At 44.7% G+C, this 24786-nt stretch overlaps 1 protein-coding gene across 1 annotated transcript in view; it reads left to right on the top strand.

Annotated features, from left to right (window-relative positions):
• Positions 1–597: 597 nt before the first annotated feature.
• The window catches only part of HECTD2 (HECT domain E3 ubiquitin protein ligase 2), a 115883-nt gene continuing 91694 nt past the window's right edge, over positions 598–24786 (top strand). Inside the window, exons 1-2 of the mRNA XM_040439066.1 lie at positions 598–736; positions 18691–18820. Coding sequence (XP_040295000.1) covers positions 623–736; positions 18691–18820 — 244 coding nt within the window. The 5' untranslated portion in view covers positions 598–622. The remainder of the gene's footprint in view (positions 737–18690; positions 18821–24786) is intronic.

Below are 24786 nucleotides of genomic sequence, written 5' to 3'. Positions count from 1 at the left end.
AACGACTGTAGTCTGCAACCTGAAAATCTGCAGCGGTTGTGAAACTACAACTCCCAGCATGTTCGCACAGTCTCCTAATCTGCATGCTGTCGCTCTCCAGAACGCTGTGAAACTACTACCCCCAGAAGGCGCTGACTACAGTAACCTCAAAGGCTAAATGCTTGGCAGCTGCTGTGGAACTACAACTCTCAACAAGTTCTGATAGCCTTAGCACCCTGCGCTGCATGCCCCTGTCGTGGGACCATAACTCTCATCATGCTCTGGCAGTGACGGGAAGGGGGGGGGGCATGCTGGGCGTTGCAGTCCTCTCACAGCTGTGGGAACACTTCGCATAAACACTCGTAACTACAACAGCAGCGGCAGCCCAGCCTGGCCCCGCCCACGGCACCACGTGACTGCTCCAGTGACCATGACGTCACCGGGGGTCCTTTAGCTGGCGTGTGAAGCGTTTCGTGAGAGAAGAGTTCCTTTCATGGGCAACTCTCGGCGGCGCGACAGCAGCAGGCAGCGAGCGCTGGACGAGCCCCATGGGGACGCTGCTGGCCGCCTTTGCCTGTGACATGCCGGAGGGAGGCGAGAGGTCCTCCGCTCTGCTCCTGGACTGTCAGCTCCTGTGGTGAGGATGTCTCTGTCTGCGGGATCCGCCGAAAGCCAGATGGAAGAGGAGCAGCTGGAGGAGAAGCAGAGGGACAAGCTGCCCCCCATCCTGTGTGCAGCCAGCGCAGCCTCCTGCGGGGTAATCAGCCTGACTCTTCATCTGTTCCTGGGAAAGCTGAGTGACCGACAACATGGTGCCTGTCATAGGGGCTGTCACTCAGCCTTCCTGGGAAAGCTGGGTGACAACCCTCAGGGCAGCTGTGCAGAAGTTTTAGCAACCAAGTTGTCAGGAGAGGAAGGTCTGTGCTACTGCTCCCTGTTATCTCCACACTGGGGGTCATTTACTGAGCTGTCCGTGCTCCAGAGCCGAAATCTACTGCCGCCAGGAGACGGGGTGATGTGTGCCAGTTTTATGTCGCCTCGTTCCTGCCCGCTTATTGTTTTTTGGGAAAAGTGGCAATGGTGTCGGAAACAGCTTAAAAAGCTGCAAAACGACACTTGCGACAAATGTGATTATTATAGATGATGACCCCCAGTGTATGAATAACGTGCAGTTTAGGTGCAGCGCCCCTTTATGTGGTAGTAAGGGCTGAAGGGATAGTGGTGGATGGCACGCAGTGGGCTCCTGAGGAGAGGCTGGACTCGAGGGGTCCCCTGCGGGGTCCGCTCACCAGTGTCCCCTCATGATGATGATCCCGGACAGATCTTCTGATGTGGTGTTGAAGATGTAGCAGAGCTGATTTCCATATTTCGTACGGATTTATTTAAAGATTAGGCGCCAATTTACTGCCTTAAGAAACATTGCAAATTTTGATGCGTGCCATATTGACTTTTTTTCCCCCCCTCTCACCATTTTTCATAAGTGGTGAGAAAAATGGAGGGGGAGGGGCGTTAAAGGGGTACCCCCCCAAAAAAAAAATCCTATGGCCATCAAATGGCTAAAAAAAATGCAAGTGGGTGGCAATGTTGCCCCCTGTCAATCAGTGGCTGAGGGCGTTCCCAGGGGATGTCATCAGGAAGTGGAACGCCTCGGAGGGGGATCTGCAAGGTGAATATAAGCTTGAATTTATGGTTATAACCATTTGATGGCCAGGGGGCACTTTTTTTTTTTTTGGGCACACAAGACTTTTTGATTTCTTTTTATGCTATTTTTTTTTTTTTTGAGTGGTGGATAAACAAAAAAAAAAAACGCAGACTTTTTTTATTTTAATTTTATTTTTTTAATTTGATTTCAGATCATTGCTCTGTTTTGATACCAATTATGTGTTTTCTTTTTTTCCCCCATTTTTATTTTTAACAATTCCTGCAAGAGGGCTTTGACGTGTGATCGTTTGGTTGCTTACATAATATTATTGTTATGCTTCTAGTGGTAAACTGGGGGCAGTGTATTAGGCCGTGCCCTGTGGGCTCATTCACATGTCCGACAGTCTACAGAAGAAGGCCCCATGCACACGTCCGTTGTGCTCCGTGTGCTGTCCGCATCCATTGCTTTGTTCCGTGGTCCGCCAAAAAATATAACCTGTCCTATTCTTGTCCGTTTTGCGGACAAAAATAGGCAGTTATGTTAAAGGCTGTCCGTGCCGTTCCGCAAATTGCGTAACGCACACGGACGCCATCTGTGTCTTGCGGATCTTGATTTGCGGACCACAAAACGCACAACGGTTGTCTGCATGAGGCCAAACACTGATGTCTGAATACACATTCAGTACTGTGCAAAAGTTTTAGGCAGGTAAGTGGAAAATGCTGCAAAGTAAGGCTACTTTCACACTGGCGTTTTGGTTTCCGTTTCTGAGATCCGTTCAGGGCTCCCACACGCGGTCCAAAACGGATCAGTTTTGCTCTAATGCATCCTGAATGGAAAAGGATCCGCTCAGAAAGCATCAGTTTGCCTCCGATCCATCTCCATTCCGCTCTGGAGGCGACACGTTTTGCTGTCCGCTTGACGAAACTGAGCCAAACGGATCCGTCCTGGCACACAATGTAAGTCAATGGGGACGGATCCGTTTTCTCTGACACAATCTGGCACAATAGAAAACGGATCCGTCCTCCATTGACTTTCAATGGAGTTCATGACGGATCCGTCTTGGCTATGTTACAGATAATACAAACGGACGGATCCGCCCAAAACGCGAGTGTGAAAGTAGCCTAAGAAGAACGCTTCCAAACGTAGAAGCCTTAATAGTGTTTTATTTTTATCAATTAACAAAAGGCAAAGTGAATGAAATATAAATCCAATCAATATTTGCTGCGACCTCCTTTCGCCTTGAAAAAGAGATCTAACCACAGATCCCCTCTGGATATAGGCTTAGGCCTCTTTCACACTTGCGTTGTTGGGATCCGGCATGCACTTCCGTTGCCGGAGGTGCCTGCCGGATCCGGAAAAACGCAAGTGTACTGAAAGCATTTGAAGACGGAACCGTCTTCCAAATGCTTTCAGTGTTACTATGGCAGCCAGGACGCTATTAAAGTCCTGGTTGCCATAGTAGGAGCGGGGAGCGGGGGAGCGGTATACTTACAGTCCGTGCGGCTCCCGGGGCGCTCCAGAATGACGTCAGAGCGCCCCATGCGCATGGATGACGTGATCACATGGATCACGTGATCCATGCGCTTGGGGCGCCCTGACGTCACTCTGGAGCGCCCGGGGAGCCGCACGGACGGTAAGTATACTGCTCCCCCGCTCCCCACTACACTTACCATGGCTGCCAGGACTTTAGCGTCCCGGCAGCCATGGTAACCACTCTGAAAAAGCTAAATGTCGGATGCGGCAATGCGCCGAAACGACGTTTAGCTTAAGGCCGGATCCGGATCAATGCCTTCCAATGGGCATTAATTCCGGATCCGGCCTTGCGGCAAGTGTTCCGGATTTTTGGCCGGAGCAAAAAGCGCAGCATGCTGCGGTATTTTCTCCGGCCAACAAACGTTCCGTACCGGAACTGAAGACATCCTGATGCATCCTGAACGGATTACTCTCCATTCAGAATGCATTAGGATAATCCTGATCAGGATTCTTCCGGCATAGAGCCCCGACGACGGAACTCTATGCCGGAAGACAATAACGCAGGTGTGAAAGAGCCCTTACTCAAATCCTTCTGTCTCTTCATGTAATCCCAGACAGACTGGATGATGTTGAGCTCATGGCTCTGTGGTGGCCATATCATCGCTTCCAGGACTCTTTGTTCTTCTTTAGGGCTCATTCAGACGTCCGTATGCCGTCCGCAAAAATGCGGACTTTTTTTTTTTTTTTTTTTTTTGCGGACAGTTCAGCATGTCCGCAAAAAAAAGGATTGCATTCTGTTTTTTTTTTTTTTTTTTTTTTGCTGATCCACAGACTTCAATAGGGCCATATTTTTCACTGACAAGTATAGGACATGTTTCATTTATTTTTTATTTTTTGCTGAGCCGTGCAATGGAAGTAAAGGGTCCCATAGAAGTGAATAGGACAGCATCTAATCCGCAAAAAAAACGGATCTGCATTTATTTGTGGACAGCATACGGCCGTCTGAATGAGCCCTTATACTGAAGATAGTTGTTGCCGAGTTCCTTGACAAGCTGTCTGCAAGAGTCCCCAGAAGAACTGATGCTGGGGTCCCAGCAAATATAGACCTGATTCAGATTTCTCTTTGATTCATTCACTCTGCATTTTGTTAATTGGTAAAAATAATCTATTAACCCTTCTATTTTTAAAAAAAACTTCTTCTTAGGCTACATGTACATGAACGTTGTTTGTTTCCGTGTCCGTTCCGTGTTTTTTTGTCTTTTTTTTTTGCGGATAGGATGCGGACCCATTCATTTCAATGGGTCTGCAAAAAATGTGGACAGCACACCGTGTGCTATCCGCATCCGTATGTCCGTTCCGTGGCCCCGCAAAAACAAATAGAACATGTCCTATTCTTGTCCGTTTTAGGCATTGTTACAATGGTTCCACAAAAAAAAAAAATGGATGGCAAACGGATGTCATCTGTTTTTTTTTTTTTTTTTTTTTTTGCGGATTCGCAATTTGCGGACCGCAAAACACATACGGTCATGTGCATGTAGCCTTACTAGCTTTTTCCCCCACACCTGCCTACAGCATTTGCACAGTGCTGTCTAGAATTCAAGGGATCTGTGGGGTGTCCGTGGAGAACACAAGCAGCACATGATTTATTGACTTGTAATTAAGCCCTAAAGTGGTTTTCTGAGATTTTATTTTTTTAACTGTCGACCTATACTCTGGATAAGTCATCAGTATCTGATCGGTGGGGGTCCGACACCTTGAGAAGGCATTGGTGCTCGCGGTAGCCCCGCGGTCTTCTCCCTGCTCGTCAAGCACAGCGCCATGCATTGTATAATGGCTGAGCTTGGTATTGCAGCTCAGCCCCATTCACTTCAATGTTTGTTTCAGTGTATCAGTCTATACAGTCACTTGAATGGAAACATTAACACTTTTTACAATTACAGAAGATATTTTGAAAAGATGATAAATTGAAACACAAAGTATATTCTATAAATAAAGTACCTTGTGTAAGCTTAAAGGGGTATTCCGGTTATACCCCTGGGACCCCCACCAATCACGAGAACAGGGGCTCCATACTTCGAAATGGATGGAGCGGCTGTTCGGGAAAAAAAATCACGCCACCGCCCCCAATCCATTTCTGTGGAAGTGCCGGAGATAGTGGAGTACAGCGCTATGCTATTTCCGGCGCCCCCATAGAAATGAATGGAGCTGCGTTGCGTTTTTCCGACCAGCTGTCTTGTCTATTTCAGGGGGGCTCCACGAGATGTGAAGCTCTCGTTCTAGTGACAGGTGGGGGGCCCAGCGCTAGGACCCCCACTAATCTAATAGTTAAGCCCTAGCCTGTGAATAGGGGATACCTTAAAATACCTGGAAGACCCCTTTAAGTTACATAAGACTGGAGAAGTCTTTGGAGAACATTCTTTGACGTGTCGCATCCGAGGACTAACAATAAGACTTCATGGCAAGCTCCTAGCCCAGAGATGAAGACTGCGGGCATCCCTGTGCCAATGCCAGCCCTTCATTCCCCTTCTCGGATATGACGCTGCCATCTAGTTATTCAGAACACATGCGGAGACTTGGCATATTGTCATACTGTAAGTCGCCAGATAGCAGCCGACGGAGACTAAGCGAGCGCTTTACTGATGTGTAGAGATGTCAGAAGATGGTATCAGTGGGGCTCCAGTGTTAAAGGGGATTTCGCATTCCTTTGTCGGTGAGGGGGCACTGAGCTCTGGCTGGGCTTACGGAGACAGCCGAGGGGGCTGGCGGTCCGCGGTTTTCTTAATTCTCATTGCAATAAATAGAAGCTACGCAGACAGAGTAGCAGAGCAAGCTAGATGAATGAGGCTCGCCGAAACAACCACACTCGAATGAATGGAGCTGATTTTCAGTAGCAGACATTACTGCGACAAAATCTGCCATGTGTGGTGGCGCCCTGTTTTTTTGCGAGCTGAGGTGCACGATTTACTGTACCATGTCAAGTATTGGGACGGAATGGAAAAGAAAACACAACTGTGACAATGATTTTTGGGTTCAGTTTAAGCAGCGTTCAATGTGCGGCATAAGGCCTCGTTCACATTTCCGTTTTTCACGGACCTTTTCTTATTGCATTTTCCACAGACAGCACACTTAGGGTCCATTCACACGTTCGTTTTGGTGTTCCACATCCGTTCCGATTAAAAACGGAACGTTATGCGGATCTATTCATTTTCAATGGAATCCGCAAATAATCGGAGAGCACTCATGGTGCTCTCCGATTCCGTGATTCTGTTCCGTTCCGTGGGTTCTGTTATTCGGATCCTGGAAAAAAAATATACCCTGTCCTACTATTTTTGCTAAAAGCATCCTCATGTCATCCAGATTTTCGGATCCGCAAAAAACAGGAACGTTTATCTGGAAAGGTAAAAATACTGACGTGTGAATGCACCCTTACTCACTGATTTTAATGTGTCCACGTGTCCGGTATTTTTTTGACTGTTGGTCAGTGTAAAAATCACGGAGACATGCACTGCTTTGGTCCGCGAGGTGGAACACACACGCCCATTATAGTCTAAGGTTCCGTGAAAAAACTGACCACTGATAGGAGATGTTCTGGAAATTAACTGTCAGATGGGCAGTGTCCGTGAATTACAGATGACACAAGGAGGGCAAAAAACTGACACATGGACATCTTCAGCGACTGATTTATTTATTAATTTTTTTCTCACAGATATCAAGTGGACACGGAAATGTGACTAAGGCCTTTTTTATTTCAGATTTATCTGACCAGATTTCCTGCAACAAAACAGTTAGGCCTCTTGAAAGTCACTGCAACAGGAATTTGTATTATTCTACAGTTATATAATCTCCTTTAGTTTATGGTAGCGGTCATCCCATAGAAATGACTGGGGTCGCAGCAAGAGTCTCACCTGTGCCTCGACCCCTGAATCGCAAAAATTCCAGGAGAGTTGGATTTTTTTTGTGATTCAGGGTTCGCAGTCGTGGCACACACGTGGCTCGTGCTGTGATCCCATTCATCTCCACGGGCTCATCACTACACTGCCGAGTCCCTGCTATTTTGTAAGTGCCGCACAACGGGCAATACGGATGCAAACAGTACCCAGGGTGCTGTCCGCATGTTTTGTGGCCCCATTGAAGTAAATGAGCCCTTTCGTTGTATTTCGTCTTTGTGTAGATATAACATCACATGTAATGTAAATAGAAACCCTTTATGTGAATTGACATGCACACGACCGTATTTCCGCGCTGTCTGCGTCTGTATGTCCGTTCTGCGGCCCCGCAGTTCCTATCCTTGTCCTAGGCATTTTGTAACATAGTGCGGGTCCTGCGGAAGAGGTAAATGTGGGATGCACACGACCATATCCGTCTTGTGGTCCATAAAACACGGTTCCCGGGCGCGTGCATCCCGCATTTTCCTCTTCTGCAGGTCCCGGCTTTCTCCTGTCCTTCTCAATGGCTGACAGACGTAAGCTGGAGTTATAATGTCCCCCTTGTTTTCCTTCTGCGTGCCATGTGTAGTAGGGAGGTCCTGGTGGGTTGCTACGAGAAGCAGGGATGGAATTCTTCTGCCGTCAGGCCGTGATTCATGGTGTTAGCTCATCACCCGAGCATCAAAATGTAAGACTGCGATGCTGGAAAGCAAACTATCCGCAGAAAGTGTTCTTAGCAGACGCACTACCCAAGAAAACTAAGGCTACATGCACACGACAGTGAAAAACGGACATGTGATGTACATTTTTTTTTAACAGCCATCACACCTCTGTTTTAAGACTAATGTTAGTCTATGGGGTTATTCACACGGCAGTTTTTTTGACTGTCTGTAAAAAAACGGACGTCAAAAATGTTCTGTTTTTCACGGACAGCCTGCCCCCATACAATTGAATGGGTACATTTTTAACATCCGTCTCTCAGAAAGGCATCAGTGAAATAAACGTCCGTTTTTAAAGGACGTTTTTTTTCACTGTCGTGTGCGTGTAGCCTAACTTCTCTTCATTCCTCCAGCAACTATACTAGAGTAATGTCATATGTTGTTGTTTATGTATTTATTTAAGCTTTTTGTATTGTTATATGGGCCTACAAATTTGGCTCATGCACACGACTGTATGCCCTCCGAGACATGCGGGCCATATGTCCCGGAGCGGGATACATTGTGCGCATGGGAGCGCGCAGCATCATAGGTTAGTATGACGCTGTGCGCATCAGGCTGCCCGCGGGGCTATTGTCCCGCGCTCATAATATCATATATGTAACCTATGATGCTGTGCGCTTCCGTGCGCACGATGTATGCCGCTCCGGGACATATGGCCCGCTCACGGACCGGAGGGCATACGGTCGTGTGCATGAGATGCCCCATGTACTGCCATGTGGGGCTCTGGCACTGTTAGAATAGCTCTGTAATACAGTATCCAGTGGAGCAGGACACAATATAGTCTTCTGTCGGATTCATATGAAATATTTGACACCAGGGGGAATAAGGACGAATAGTAGGGTCCCATAGAAGTCTTTGGGTGCCATATTATGGCTCAGTAAATGGAGGTTATTTGAAGCTCTGATGTGCTTGTACGTATGAATGCTGTGCCAAGAGTGATGAATGCTTAATGGGCATCTGTTGGCAGATTTGTACCTATGACACTGGCTGACCTGTTACATGGGCACTTGGCAGCTGAAGACATCAGTGTTGGTCCCATGTTCATATGTGCCCGCATTGCTGAGAAAGATGAAGTTTTAATATATGCAAATGAGCCTCTAGGAGCAACGGGGGCGTTGTCATTACACCTAGAGGCTCAGCTCTGTCTGCAACTTGTGCGCCCTCTGCACTTTGATAGGGCCAGGTGTGATGACTTTTTCACTGCCTGGATCTGTCAAAGTGCAGAGGGCGCACAAGTTGCAGAGAGAGCAGAGCCTCTAGGTGTAATGACAACGCCCCCGTTGCTCCTAGAGGCTCATTTGCATATATTAAAACTTAATATTTCTCAGCAATGCGGGCACATATGAACATGGGACCAACACAGATGTCTTCAGCTGCCAAGTGCCCATGTAACAGGTCAGTGTCATAGGTACAAAACTGCTGACAGATGGGCTTTAATTTACAGCCCATGTACTGGAGGCCACACTTGCAGACAACATTACTGCTATCGGAAGTAATCCTCTCTTGTATCTCATTCCATGAGTTCAGAGCGTTTCTCTATTGAAATAGGGACTAGCAAAAGCCAGAAGTCATTTGAAGAAGCAGTCCTGAGGACTGTGACAATGGCAGGATTTCTTGGGCTTTGTTGAAATTGGGAGCCAGGGACTTCTAGGTGGGAAATTAGTGAATTGGGATCGGTGGTTTTGGTAGTAAAGAAATGCGGTAGCTATGATAGTGTGAGAGGTGACGCCCTAACTTCTCGTCAGTATATTAGGTATTTGGTGTGGAATTCAAACCACTTTAAGCATCTACAGATGGACAGGGATTGTGAGTTTAGCTCTGGCTTTGAAATAGGAAAGGAGTTATGTATCTGGTGGGAAGGTTTGGAGGTATTTCACCAGGGACCACGCTATCCAAATGACACATAGCTGTAGTTCACCTGATTATGGCCTCATGCACACCAGCGTAGTTTCCATCCATGCGGATAGCACACTGACCCACTCATTGCTATTGCCATTCACACATCAGCCACACAGATCCCCAATCGTAGAACATATCCTGTTCTGGTCTATATCGCAGGAATAGTCCTTTCTGTTGATGGAAGTGAGAAAAATGTGGAATGCACTCGGATCCATGGTTTGCGGACTGAAATATGAACACTGTCTTGTGCATGAGGCCTTAAGCGTTGTTTTACTTATGTTGATCAGTGGCTCCGTTCCCAAGTTAAAGATACTTTTTCCAAATATGTAAATTAGGTGTTTTGGTGCACCGAGGGTGTCATTGTTGCTCTCATTGCACCAACATTCCTCTACTTTCTATGGCCCTCTAGGAGCCTCCCCAGGGAAAGATATAGAGGTTGATCTTTGGAGATTGCGGTATCCGGAATTGCGGCAGTACTCTTGTTACTCAAGTTCTTATGGCCTCTGTCTTGGATTGATCTGGCAGTGGGTAATCAAGTCCTTCCCATTGTACAATATATTGAGTATCTGCCGTGTAGCATATCAGACCATTCTCCTATATTGCTCACACTAGAACTTGGACAAGGGGTGAGGGACAGTAGAAATGTTTGGCACCTTTTGGCTCCAGTTTCTTTCATCCTAGGTCCTAGGATGTCTTGTTAGCAGAGATGAGAGCTTTTAGGCCTAGAGTTTTCTGGGAGTTTTATACTGATGACCTATCCTCTGGATATGCTGGACCTTAAACTTCTATTATGACGGAATGCAATACGGAATGCCACTTCTAGTCTTCCATGGTGCATGCCATTATACAATTCCGTTATGGTCCATGGTAACGGAATCCATTACGGAATTCTTAGATAAGCCGAATGCCGAACCTGCAAATCGCAAGTTCACTCGACACTAGTCTTCAAGTTTCTGCTGCACCCAGACAATGTATACTTGGCCTTTTGGGTGGTGGGGTTGCCACTTGTGTGCTCATGATTGGGATACAATGAATTCTCTATCAATCTACGAAATTAATAGCCAAACATTGCATCCAGCCATTGTAAGCGAAACATTGTCAGAAAGCTTGGACAGGTCTGGGGCCCCTGGATAGATACTCGGGGCTACCATCCACCTACCTACTAGGGATCAGATTAAATGGCGGAGAGTCTGTAGCTTGCTGATTGATGGGGAAGTGGTTGGTTTAATACCAATAATTTGTAGAGACAATGGGGCTGATTTACCATAAGCACCAGTTTTTTTGCGCAATCTGCACCAAAAAAGACTGGTCTGCGTGCTTTGCATCACATTTAGTAACTGTTTGACACACTTTTCAAAGCTGTTTACGCCTCGTCCAGCATGGGTACGTGGCTTCATGGGAAAGGGGATGGATTCGCTGGAAAGAGGCATGGCCTAAATGGGGCTCCATGCGCCAAAAATTCTCCAAAATGTTGGCGCAATTTTGGAGTAAAAATAAACCAACTTATAGATAGTGTAAACTTGGAGTGTATAATATATATATATATATTATATAATTATTTTTTTTTTGCACATGAACAGAATTCTAGCGTAAATCTGGTGCAGGATTTATGATACTCCAAATTTACAGAGGTCCATGGCCAGAATAGTAAATTTGTCAGACACTAAGAATGTGATTTTCATATAAATCTGCCCCTATGAGTTACCCTGGATGTCACCTAAGATGCCGAAAAAGGTGTCATTAGTAGGGTACGACCCTTTGTGTGGTACATGACTTCATTCAAAGGATTATATTTGCAGGATATAAGTTCTCCCTGGGTGGTTTTGTAGGAGTGTGTATATATATATATATATATATATATATATATAAATATAAAAAATAACAAAGTATAGCAGCTACAAGAACACAAGCTGTGTAATATGTGAACATCTGGGGTGTTGCCCGCATTCTTGTGTGTGTGAGAATGTACCTAGATGAGCCATATGCCCTTCCTGGGATTTGCAGAAGTTGATTTTAGGTAGAAAACCATGAAAAAAACCATGTGGAGCTGAAAAGTTCACTGGTTGTCTTTAAGCAAAAGATGTCCTTTGTCATTGTCTATTGAGTATTCTCGGAATTACAAGGGGGCTCTGGCATTCTATAAGCACCGCGAAAACCAGTGTGATTCCATGTATTCATGCTTCACAACTGGAACCTTCTAGTCACGTAAGGTTTTCTCAGTATGGATTTCATAGCCTCCTGTTTAACGTGTTCTGAAAGGAAGACGTGTTCCTTTAATTCCCACGCGTTTAGTTTTCTTCCTCTGAAACATGTGCAACCAGGAGCTTTTGTTACCTCCGGTGTTCTTCACTACGCCGCAGGCAGTGGAGCGCACGATCTTCACCACAATATGCCACAGAGCTCGAGAAACCCTGGCAAATAAAAGGCCCGCTCCGTCATTGTTGTTAACACGTGCTGGAAGCCGCAGCATTCAAGAATATATTGATTTCTCTCAACAGGTGTCAGTTTTTAATGCGATTAATGTACTTTTACTTCATTTTTGACTCTTACTAGGACACTGAGACATGGCCCATCTGTTCAGAAAAGTCTAAATATCCATTAAAGACAGTATAACTATTCATAAAAAGAGCAAACCCATTTCTTGGCTGTCAACTAAAATAATGACTAAACTGAATAGAATAGAAATGTATTTCATATTGTGCCTTCACTGAAAGAACGACTCGCCTCCTGAGGATCTCAGTGTGGAGTTGCCTTCCAAGTTTTTGGAGGGTCAGAGAGGAACTCTGTGATTATTGTATAAAAGTTCTACTTTTTCTTACAGATTTATACAAAAAAAAAGTTTTACATTTTCTGTATATGTGTTATTAACACGACTATTAATTATGTAAAAAGACTTGTTCATCAGTCCACCCCAGAAGTCATCCCCGGGGCCTGACTGCTGAAATTGACAGCAGCTAATAACGTTCGAAGAAGCTGTGGATGGTGGGGTTTATGGTACCATTATTGTCAGTCCAGAGACTCCAGACCACCATGAAGTTTGCAGCTCAGATTTAAATTTCATATATTTTAGCATGTTCATTTCAGAGAAGGCTAGGGAATTCTTCAGATGCAAAAATTTACTATAGCCCTTCCTCAAGGGGGTCTGTCTCGGGCTAGACTCTGTTGCAAATGTTGTTGTGGGGTTCGTAAAATAATAAAGGTAACTTACCTCACCTTCATCAGCCCCTCCAATCTGCCATTCTTCCTCTCATTCAGACTGCAGCCAATGACATCCTGTATACTGTTTCAGCCAATCTCTGGCCTCAGTGGTCTCTTATTGTACACCGCTAAGGGCAGTTATTGGCTGTAGCAGTAATCCTCACTGAGACGTCACTGCTGCAGCCCAGAGGAGAGGAAGGAGCTGCGGTGCTGGATCGGAAGGGCTGGTGCAGGTAAGGTAAATTTTCTACATTATCTTATTGGCCCCACAACGGGTTGGCATAATGTTTCAATTGGACATCCCCATTTGACCCCCCCACAAAGAAGTATGGAGTAGGCTGTCCCCATATTAGTCACTGATTGGTGGCAGATGCCCTGATGACACTGAATTTTAGTCAGGATCGTAGCCAAGGGTTGGCCTACCATGGCATTTAAATTTTATTTTTAAAGAGGTATGTACCAGTGGGCAAGTCCCCTCCATGATTTGTAGAGTACGGTTTGACCTGTTTATGGGTCAGTGCTGCTGCAAAGTTACATTAAATACATATTTCTCGTAGTCTCCAGTACCATTTTTTATTTTTTTATGATTGTTGATGTGCTACAGTACCAAAGATAATTGGCAATGTTTCCAGAAATGTGGGTGTTCACATTGTTAGTTCTATATGTTGCTTTGTTCTTGGTCTCTTTGGATGTTTCTTAAGGCCCTTATAGACTGGCCGATGTTTGGGCAGATGACAATTAACGAGCATTCATACAAATGCTCGTTAGCGATAACCTAACGGTGTAGAGGTGTGGCCGATAGGATCATTGGTGCGGTCACCTAAACAATGAGTCTGTATGGGGACGAGCACCCCTTTTGCCTTTACTCATCTTAAGGGTGCCAGTTATTTTCTCTATGTAACTTCATAGCCGAGGGTTGTCGCCTGTAAAATGGTCAGGATGTGACAAGCTGCAGGATGAGATGTTGTCAGAGCACGAAACTAAGGAAAGAACCAGGAGTAGGAAAACGGATAACAGGTGGCAAATTCAAGGGGCGAGACAGAAATAAAAACCAGGATCGAAGACCAGGTCAAGAGTCCGAGTGAAATAAAAAACAGAAATAGGATCTCAACAGGGGTGCTCCTCAATCCGCAGGATGGACCGAATTACCATTCAGATAGTGTGTAAGGACCAGTTTCGTCAAGTTGTGGCAGTGACAGACGAAAGCTTGTAACCAGGATCAGCAGACCAGCTGGAACGGGAGAAGTAAAAAACATTGACAATTATTTTTTTTTTTTTTCTTTCAATGAAACCAATATCTATACGTCTGAGATTCTTCTGTTTTGTGCTTTCATATTTCTGTAGCATTGAATCGCTCCCACTTCATCAGTTTGAATGACCTGCTAAGAATATCCCTGGACTGTTCTTTCGTCATTGCTTACTCTGGAATGACATCTGTTGCCGAATGCTGGTAATTTCTTCAGTTAACGGCTGACACACCGGAACAGACTGAGATGGAGCAGAAGAATAGCTACGTTATGGTTGACATCAACAAGGATGTACAGGTGAAACTCGAAAAATTAGAATATCGTGCAAAGTTCATTTATTTCAGTAAAGCAACTTAAAAGGTGAAACTAACATATGAGAGAGACTCATTACATGCAAAGCGAGATATTTCAAGCCTTTATTATAATTTGGATGATTATGGCTTATAGCTTATGAAACCCCAAAGTCACCATTTTTTAGGTACCCTTTGCTCAGGGGGTATGGATTAATTAGTTAATTAGCTGACTAGAGTGTGACACGTTGAGCCTAGAATATTGAACCTTTTACACAAAATTCTAATTTTAAGCTGCATTAATGCAATTCCTTTTAAGTTGCATTACTGAAATAAATGGACTTTTGCACGATATTCTAATTTTTCGAGTTTCACCTGTAGGTTGTTTTATCGTTTTTTTTTTTTTTTTTTTTTTTTTTTTTTCTAGAGCTGCAAAAATTGAATTCGTCCTTCAATTATTTAAGCATTTGAAGAATTGAACGATGTGTTCATGCCATGAATATTTTACTCTTTATTATTACTATGCAACAAAGCTGAAAAGAAAGGGATGCAAGTGAGCTTCTAACAAGCTCTGCCCCTGATGCCACCAGATGTAAGGCAGCTATCCTATAAGTTAGTGTTTGACCCTTTTAAAAGGGTTATCTGACCGTAACAAATGCTCCCCCATATTCTGGGCCCCTCACACTGATTCTACTTTCCTGGCTCGCCACGACACTCCTGGTCCCCGCACCGCCGCTGCTGCTTCTCCCCATGCGCGGATGAAAACATCAGGTGGGGGGGTGAGCCAATGGCAGGCGGTGATGGGGACGAGCCTCCCTAGTGTCACCTGCAATACTAGGAAGGCTCGTCCCCGTCCTCTCCTACCATTGACTGCTTCCCCCCCAACACCAGATGTTTTCATCCGCGCACAAGAGAAGCAGCAGCGGCGATGCGGGGACCAGAAGCGACGCGGAGTGCCGGGTAAGTAGAATCAGTGTGAGGGGCTCGGCACATGGGGGAGCATTTGTTAGTCGGATAACACCTTTAAATAGACCTTGAGACATGACTTGGATATTAAATAAGCCAGCACCTCATCTGCAGACAGTTGTTTCGGAGTGATTGCCCCTCATCAGTGCAGAGCATAAAGTACTGGCTTAACAGGGTGAGAGGCCTAAGTCAAGATTTGGGGGTACTATCTCTCCTTGGGAACAGAGTGCCTTAATCAGCGTGAGAAGACTTATAGGCCATACATGCTCCTCTAGAATTCTGGAAAGAAAGGGATGCAAATGATCTCTTAACAAGCTCTGCCTCTGATGCCACCTAGAAGTCAATGTTTGACGCAAAGCTGAAAGACACTTGGCTTCCTTCAGCCTTATCAATGCTATGGGTCGTGAATTTATTGAGCAAATGGCTAGTCACTTGGTGGCACCCTGCAGTTTGCAGACTATAGTTTACTAAGGGTGACTGGAAAAGAAAGAAAAATAAATTTAAGCTTCCTTCCTTGCCATGTTTTTGGAAGCAGGATGATAATAAATATAGTATTGTTGTTTTTCTTTTCTTTTTTGATGATGCCACTCCTCATTAACGGGTCTGCTTATGAATACAGAGGCACGCTGTAATCCTCTTCTGATCCAAAGAGCATGTAGCAAACCATGAAGTTACTGACCTTATGGCCGGTGTCTTCAACGCCCCAAATGAAAGAATCAGACAGTGTTTCATAGTAACAATCCGTGTAAAATATAGGCTTGAAGGAGAGGAAAAAATGTCCAAACTGTCCCCCCTCCCCCCATTGAACTGGAAGATGGGAAAGATAAATGTTGATTTCTCATTAACATGAGGTTTATTTCCCATGGTCTGGTCTCTGTTGTTTTAAAACCAATTGATCTTATTATAAAGAAAAAGAACCCGTTGATGTTTTGGGCTTTTATCTGTACTTGCTCATAATAATTCACCTCTCAACAGATTATATTGGAATCATTTGCATTGTCACTTTCATGTATAGATAGCAGGGGCAGACTGGGAATTTAAGGTGGACTGGAAAAAAGCTAAAAGTGGCCCTGTGTTGTAGGCTGGTCCAATTTGACAGAAGGCAGGACCAACACAAGGACATGGGGCAACTCAAGTAGGCGGGGCAAGCAAGACCCTAGTGCAGCCCCTGCAGAACCAAATACCACAGTGCAGCACAAATTTGATGTCCCAGCAGCACAAAATAGCTCCCCAGAAGCTCCCAATCTGTGGTGGCCAGTGCCACTACCACATTCTGTCCTCCTACACCTACTCGGGTTACAGTAAATTCAGGAGTCAGAAGGGCTCCTGCGGCTGCCAGCCAGTTACTTAAGTAGTTGACGCTCCCAGCATTAAATAACTCTGGGTGCGTCAGCTCATTACTTACTTAGCTGGCATCTGTGAGGAAGACTCAGGTGGCCCCTGGACATTGGCCAACTGGGAAGTTTCCCTGTAGGGTCTATGGCCAGTCTGTTCCTGATGGATAGCAATATGATATATTAATTTTAAAAAACCACTGTATTTTACAAGAAATACACTTGTGACGCTGTAGTGTCTTGGGTTGAAGGTTAGGTAGTTTTCCCATGTGTGAGCATGGCACAGGTATGTCATAGATGAAGTGATGGCACAGGCATGACTTTCATGCAACAGGCGGCAAAGTTAGGAGAACTGGCAGATTCACAGATCGCCTAATCAGGAAGTAATGTACAAGAAATACAACTCTTCTCTTGGGGAAAGAGGGGCCATCTTGTAAAACTCTGCAGTAACTTCTCAACAATGACAGCAGTGGTATCAGTGGTTCCCCATGTGGTATGGCAGTCTCTTGGCTTCCCTGCTGAAGAGATTCCGAAAGATGCTCCTTTTGGCCTGCAAGGATGCTGGCCACCAGGCAACTTCTCGGTTATCAGTAGCCTCCAACTGTTGCAGACCTAGTACCATTAGCTCCAGTCACAGTTGTGGTCAGTCTGAACAGTGACGGCGGGCTTCTTAGCCGATTCCCAACAACTTGACTTAGCAGAAAGACTTCAAGTTCTTGCCAAGTCCAAGTGAGTAACTTGACTCATGAACACCTTTACATCCTCAGAGTGACTATGGCGTGATCCCTACCAATCGTGGTGTCGAGAGCTGTTCATTCCTGGAACCATATTGGATGGCACATGGCCAGATCTGAACACCGGAGAACTTTTGTACTGTCTCATTTAACATACATGATTGCAAAGCACATAAATCACAAATAACATTGTATTGTTCAGCATTTTACATACAGTACATGGTAATCAAAGCTGTCTAAAGTTAGGCTTGGACAAATCTTAGTCCTGTCTACTAGTTAATTCAAAATTTCCAAATGTTAGCCACCAGCAATGATACACCGTAGGTTGAGGTCTAAAATGCCCACTGTGAGGTGTTATTGAAGCAGAAAAAAATGTACACGAGAGCTCGGCCATTTACAACAATTCAGTTATTAACCCCCTGGTGGAGTAGCTTCAATAGAGTCTTGTTTTAAGGGGCTATCCTCTTAAAAAAAAAAAAAAAAAAAAAAAAATTTTTTTTAAAATTATGGAACTCAGACATCATCTAGTACACGTTTCACAGTAGCGTTTTTCTTTTCCGTACTAGTGGCTCAATACCGGAAAAAAACTGATCAGTTTTATCCTAATGCATTCTGAATGGAGAGCAATCCGTTCAGGATGTCTTCAGTTCAGTCACTGTACGGTTTTTGGACGGAGAAAATACCGCAGCATGCTGCATTTTTCTCTCGGGCAAAAAATCCTGAACACTTGCCTGAATGCCGGATCCGGCATTGCACTCGCGCAGAAAAAACTGAACACAATCGCAGACAAAACTGACTGAACTTGGTGCGAATTTCACTGAATGCATCCGGAGCCAATCCGTCACGCTCGTGTGAAAGAGGCCTTATGGCGCCTTCAGACGCGTCAGAAAATTCCACGACTGAAAATCGGTTCCATTCATTTGAATGGGGCAGCAAGCACATGGATTTCTGCAAGCCGCATTAAGGTGAATGGAACTGATTTTCAGTCGTGGAATCTTCTGCCACAAAATCTGCTGCGCGTGAAGGCGCCCTTACCGTGTTCTTTCACAGCCATGTGACAGATATCAACATTCCATCGATCTGGTAGTAACAAAAGTGTCCGCACCCCTCTGTCGGCGGGGGCTGCCCATTCCTGGTTTAATCCCAGCATTACTATGCCTTTGTGCAGTTACATCAGTCTATTCAAAATCCGCCATGTGGAAGTGTCTGTTTTATTGTAATAGCACCGCGCAGTTCATTTGCCGTTCAGTATATTTTGCACTAATTGCTTCCTTTAATTACAGGGGATGGAGAGAGCAGCGAAGGGTCAGTTCTCAACGTTCAGCAGTTTCATTTCGACCATCAACCAAAAGAAGGAAGCCGCTGGGAACAGATGCTCACCTACGCAGCTTGTTATACCCAACAGCAAAAATGGTAAATGAAAGTGTTTATATACGCAGCTGCTTCCACAAAAACGACAGCATACACCATGGCGGGAAACTGCCGGATGAATAGAGCTGTGATAAAGCCAATCTGCATGAATTTGTTCCTTTTTTTTTATTTTTTTTATTTTATTTTTTTTGCGTTAAGAACTAATGACAGTTGTTTTTAAGTGGAACTCCACATATGTTGTCGTGTGAGCAATTCCCATACAGCCGTTTAGGAGGAGAGGAGCAGGTGTTTTTGTTTTATTTTTTTGGCCATCTGCAGGGTCTAAAGGCCCTATAGATACAGTCGTCATATGTGCTTTCCTGGGCCATTTACCAAAAGTACATTGCATTGCAGGGGCGTAGCTAAAGGCTCAAGGGCCCTGGTGTAAGAGTTCAGCTTGTGCCCCCCTTCTCTCAGTGCTTTGTGGCCAGGGGCACCGACTCCTTAGGCAAAAATTTAAACGGAACCCCTTCCCCATGCCAAATTCTTGACCTAACCCCTTCCCTCCAGCCAGAGGTGTAACTTGACCAGTATGCACTTTCTATAATACTGGTGTCTTTTTATGCGCCACAAGGGTCTGGGGCCCCCTCAGGGTCCTGGGCTCGGTACAGACTGCTACCTCTGCACCCCTATAGCTATGCCCATGTTGCATAGCATGTTAGGGCATTGAGGTGCTCATATACCTTTCAACTATCCTCTTTTTTTTTTTTTTTTTATGGGGTTACCTGTTGAATCACCTGCTTTTCCTATCCAGACACACGACCGCTGCAGCCAGTCTCTGCCCTCGACGTTGCACCTTTTGAGGACTGCTATTAGATGAATCTGTCAGTTGCGCTGATGACTAGAAGAGCGCCACTGGAGCAGGGGGCGATTTCACAGTTGAGGGAATGTTCACTGTTAGGGTTGGGCGATATCGAAAATATTCAGACGATAACGATATTAAGAAATGTATCGCGATAACGATATATATCGCGATAAATACCCGTTTAAAAGAAAAAAAACAAGGAGACATTATACTGTATGGGGGCAACCACAAGGAGACGTTATACAGTATGGGGGCCACAAGGAGACGTTATACAGTATGGGGGCCACAAGGAGATATTATACTGTATGGGGGCCACAAGGAGATGATGTTTTGTATGGGGGCCACAAAGAGACATTATACTGTATGGGGCTTATACTGGTGAGACTCATGACCTGTATATTCCCCTTGGGTATAGTATATCCCCATCTATGTGCACTGTACAAAGTACACTGTATACAGGGGTGGCCGGGTGCTGTACACTGTATATGGGGAGGAGTCGGGGGTTCATGTGTATATGGGGGGCAGTAAATGGTAAAGTGGTATATTTCTGTTTTGGGTGCTATTTCTCAACGCTAGAGCTGGCACTGCCTTATGCAGGGGCTCCTGCAAATACCGATGAGCCTGCCAATAGATGGTAAAATAGGATAGGAGATGGTATTACCTAGTAGACATGTTTATTCATTACCCTAATCCGCATTTGTTTTCCCCGCTGTGGACAATGGTACAGGCCTGGCTCGCAGCTGGCCTGTGAGGATGCCGTTGTCTTTTCTCCTCTCTCATTGGCTGCTAAAGTTTGGGCCTTCAGGGTGGCCGTAGCGTGGCCTATGAGTGCCAGTTCTCGGGTCGGTGGGTGAAGTCCAGGTACAGTAGGAACGAGGAGGGGGCGGTTGCAGTGAGAACTGGCAAGCAATGTGCACAGGCAGCCGAACGCAGACGTTTTAGAAGCGGTCAGTGCAAGTGCGATTGCTTCTATGACGTCACTAATATACCGCGGTAATTAAGGAACAGTGATTTCGCCATATCGCTGTTTCTTACTACCGCGGTATATCGTTAACACCGGTATATTGCCCAACCCTATGTTCACATCTGTGTGCAAAATCCGGCAGGCTGTTCCGGCAGAGGAACAACCTGTTGAAGTTCACCATATTCAGCAGGATAACGCCGGGAACTACCAGATCCCACTATAGTTAATGGGGGATCTAGCGGTTCTTGGGTTTTGGCATGACAGATACCACTGTATGTGATGTTTTTGTCTGGCCGTTAGCCAGCATTTATGTTGAAACAGACTGCCGGATCTCCTAACGCTAGTGTGAACTTAGCGTAAGTAATGGTTACTTTATTTTTCACCTCCCCTGTTTGTGCCACACTTTTACTAATCTGGAACCACAATCAGAAGCTGCAAATAGGGCTTGTGTCACTTCCAGTCATGGCCAAAATTGTTGGCACCCCTGAAATTTTTCCAGAAAATTTAAGTATTTCTCCCAGAAAATGATTGCAATTACACATGTTTTGTTATACACATGTTTATTTCCTTTGTGTGTATTGAAACAACACAAAAAACTGAGGAAAAAAAGGTAAATTGGACATCATTTCACACAGAACTCCAAAAATAGGCTGGACAAAATTGTTGGCACCTTTTTCAAAGTTGTGGGTAAACAACTTTTTTTTATCGCAAGTGATGCTTGTTCAAACTCACCTGTGGCAAGTAACAGGTGAGGGCAATATAAAAATCACACCTGAAACCAGATAAAAGGGAGAAGTTGACTCAATCTTTGCATTCATTGTGTGTCTGTGTGCACCACACTAACCATGGGACTTGAGAACCAAAATTGTGGAAAAAATATCAACAATCTAAAGGTTACAAGTCCATCTCCAGAGAGCTTGATGTTCCCTTGTCCACGGTGCACAACATAATCAAGAAGTTTACAACCCATGGCACTGTAGCTAATCTCCCTGGACGTGGACGGAAGAGAAAAATTGATGAAAGGTTGCAAAGCAGGATAGTCTGGATGGTGGGTAAACAGCCCCAATCAAGTTCCAAAGAAATTCAAGTTGTCCTGCAGGCTCAGGGTGCATCGTGTTAGCGTGAACTATCCGTCTAATTTTGAATGAAATGGGACACTATGGCAGGAGACCCAGGAGGACCCCACTGCTGACACAGAGACATAAAATAGCTAGACTGCAGTTTGCCAAAATGTACGCGAGTAAGCCAAAATCCTTCTTAGCATTAGCTCTACATCTGCCGGACACGCCGTGTGGGTTCCCCAGTCAGTCATCCTTGGCTGAGTTTTTCTCTATCGGGATGTATACCCTACCCCACTACCGGTTCGGGAGCTAAGTATTATCCATATATATCTTGTTGCTCATAAAGTTTTTTCATCCCTACATGTCTTTTACTATATATAATTTTTTTTCATAACCCCCTGATGAACCTCAAGGTGGAGGTGAAACGTGTTGTGATGACTTTATTTACGTTTTGTTTAATTCTACATATTTTCTTATATCTAATAAGAGACTATAACTATCTCGTACTTGTATGTTCTATGACCATTGGATATATTAAGGTAGGGTCTGGATAGGGAATTTCCAGGTTCTAGGAACGAGGACAGGGATCCTCCACCATCAGGGGGTGATCCTGGGCTGAGAAATATTTAGGGTAAAACGGGGAAAGTTTTACCCTACCATCCTCTTCCTGATACTGAGATCATATTTTTCTTAATCGTTTTTTCTTTTTGGGAAATTCTTTTTCGTAAAGCACATTATTCTACAAAGAAAAGAACACTGTACCTACAGTCAAATATGGTTGAGGTTCAAAGATGTTTTGGGGTTGTTTTGCTGCCTCTGGCACTGGATGCCTTGACTGTGTGCAATACATCATGAAATCTGAAGATTACCAAAGGATTCTGGGTCGCAATCTAGGGCCCAGTGTCAGAAAGCTGTGTTTGCGTCCTAGGTCATTGTTCTTTCAGCAGGACAGTGACCCCAAACATACTTCAAGTAGCATCCAGAAATGGATGGGAACAAAGCGCTAGAGAGTTCTGAAGTGGCCAGAAATGAGTCCGGATCTAAATCCCATTGAACACCTGTAGAGAGAGATTTTTAAATTGCTGTTGGGAGAAGGGACCCTTCAAATATGAGAGAACTGGAGCAGTTTGCAAAAGAAGAGTGGTCCAAAATTCCAGTTGAGAGGTGTAAGAAGCTTGTTGATGGTTATAGGAAGTGACTGATTTCAGTTATTTCTTCTAAAGGGTGTGCAACTAAATATTAAGTTGAGGGTGCCAGTAAATTTGTCTGGCCTATGGAGATTTTTGTGAAATTATATCATTTTTGGCTTTTTCTTCTGTTTTTGTGCTGTTCCAATACACACAAAGGAAATAAACCATATGTTTAAGTGTAATTGCAATAATTTTCTGGGAGAAATTATTTTACCTTACGCCAATGACGGCACCTTTGAGAGCCCCCCCCCAGCCAGGACAGGAAACAGGAACTTTCGTGGAGAGCTCTTAAGGAGGGGTTCTACCCCTATACCACCAGTTCCTGTTTCCTGTCCTATGGACATCCCCTGCTGCAAGGGCCGCATGGGAACGCCGGCAGGTACCCGACCTAGGGTATTTAAACACTTCAGCGCACGGTCAGAAGGATCCCAGCCAGCCTGCAAGCATCTGTGGATCCACTTATGGAAAACTCTCTATACCTGTCTGGTACCATGGAGGAAGAGGGTAGTCAGCGTGCTGATGTCCAGGAGCGCCATGACGCCAGACCGGTATTCCTGGTGGGGTAAGGTAATCCATCCCCACCTTTTATTTATCCCTTCAGTGTCTAATAGGGGCTTATTCTTTTATTTTACTTTAGAATCTCAAAGAGGGCCCTAGGAAAGCTACCACTAAATCTATAGGAAGAGAGTCTGCTGTATGCAAGAAAAAACTAGCTCCTTCCTGGTCTAAGCTGTTATGTCAGCATTGTGTGAACAAGGTGATAGAGGAGGAATCCCCATCACTACTTCAGAGTATCAAAGATATTGCCAAATCTGAAGTTTCTGATTGAATGAAAATGTTTAAAAAGTGCCTCCCTTCCTTAGCCTCGGGCAAGCAGGGTCACTCTAATATACGGTAGTATCCGATTCGGAGTCTTCAGACAAAAATGAGCAAGCAGAAATTCTAGAAGATTGAAGCTCTTCCTTAGATGAAGAAACCACGGGTAGACCTTTATTTTCCCCTGAGGATACGTATTCTTGCTCAAGGCTATTAAAGCCACTATGAAGGTGGATTAATCTAGGGAACAAAAATCTTTTCAAGATATAATGTTTGGTGACCTGGGGCACAAAAGATCAAGAGTCTTTCCGTTAAATGAAAATATAAAATATTTAATTCAGAAAGAGTGGAAAAAACCTGACAAGAAGTTTTTTTTATCCCTAGAAATGTTAAAAGAAAATATCCTTTTGATGAGGGCGAGTCCTCCTACTGGGATAGGCCTCCTAAATTGGATGCTCCAATTGACAAGATTTTTAAAAGGTCTGCTTTGCCTTTTGAGGACCTCGGTGCCTTGAAAGATCCGATGGATAGACGGGCAGAAGTATACCTTAAAAAAGTATGGGAGGCCTCTATGCAGGCATTTAAACCAAATATTTCCACTACCTCTACTGCCAGGTCTTTAAAGGGAACCTGTCACCGGGATTTTGGGTATAGAGCTGAGGACATGGGTTGCTAGATGGCTGCTAGCACATCCGCAATACCCAGTCCCCATAGCTCTGTGTGCTTTTATTGTGTGTAAAAAAAACAAACGATTTGATACATATGCAAATTAACATAAGAGTCATATCTTACTTGTGTAACCAGAGAAGAGTCATATTTTCAAGCTCTAATTCATCTCAGGTTAATTTGCATATGTATTAAATCGTTTTTTTTTACACAATAAAAGCACACAGAGCTATGGGGTCTGGGTATTGCGGATGTGCTAGCGGCCATCTAGCAACCCATGTCCTCAGCTCTATACACAAAATCCCGGTGACAGGTTCCCTTTAAAGTTATGGAGTTAGAATCCCATATCCAGAATAAAACCTCAAAAGACCAGTTGCTAGGGGTGTTTCCTACCATCTTTAAAGCGGTGGACTTTATTTCGGATGCTTCTGCAGATGCATTAAGATTAAATGCCAGGTTAGCAGCTC

The sequence above is a fragment of the Bufo bufo genome, chromosome 6 (genome assembly GCF_905171765.1).
Source record: "Bufo bufo chromosome 6, aBufBuf1.1, whole genome shotgun sequence".
NCBI lineage: Eukaryota > Metazoa > Chordata > Amphibia > Anura > Bufonidae > Bufo > Bufo bufo.
The sequence above is the reverse complement of the archived record's forward strand: the minus strand, read 5'-3'. Positions and strand labels throughout refer to the sequence as shown.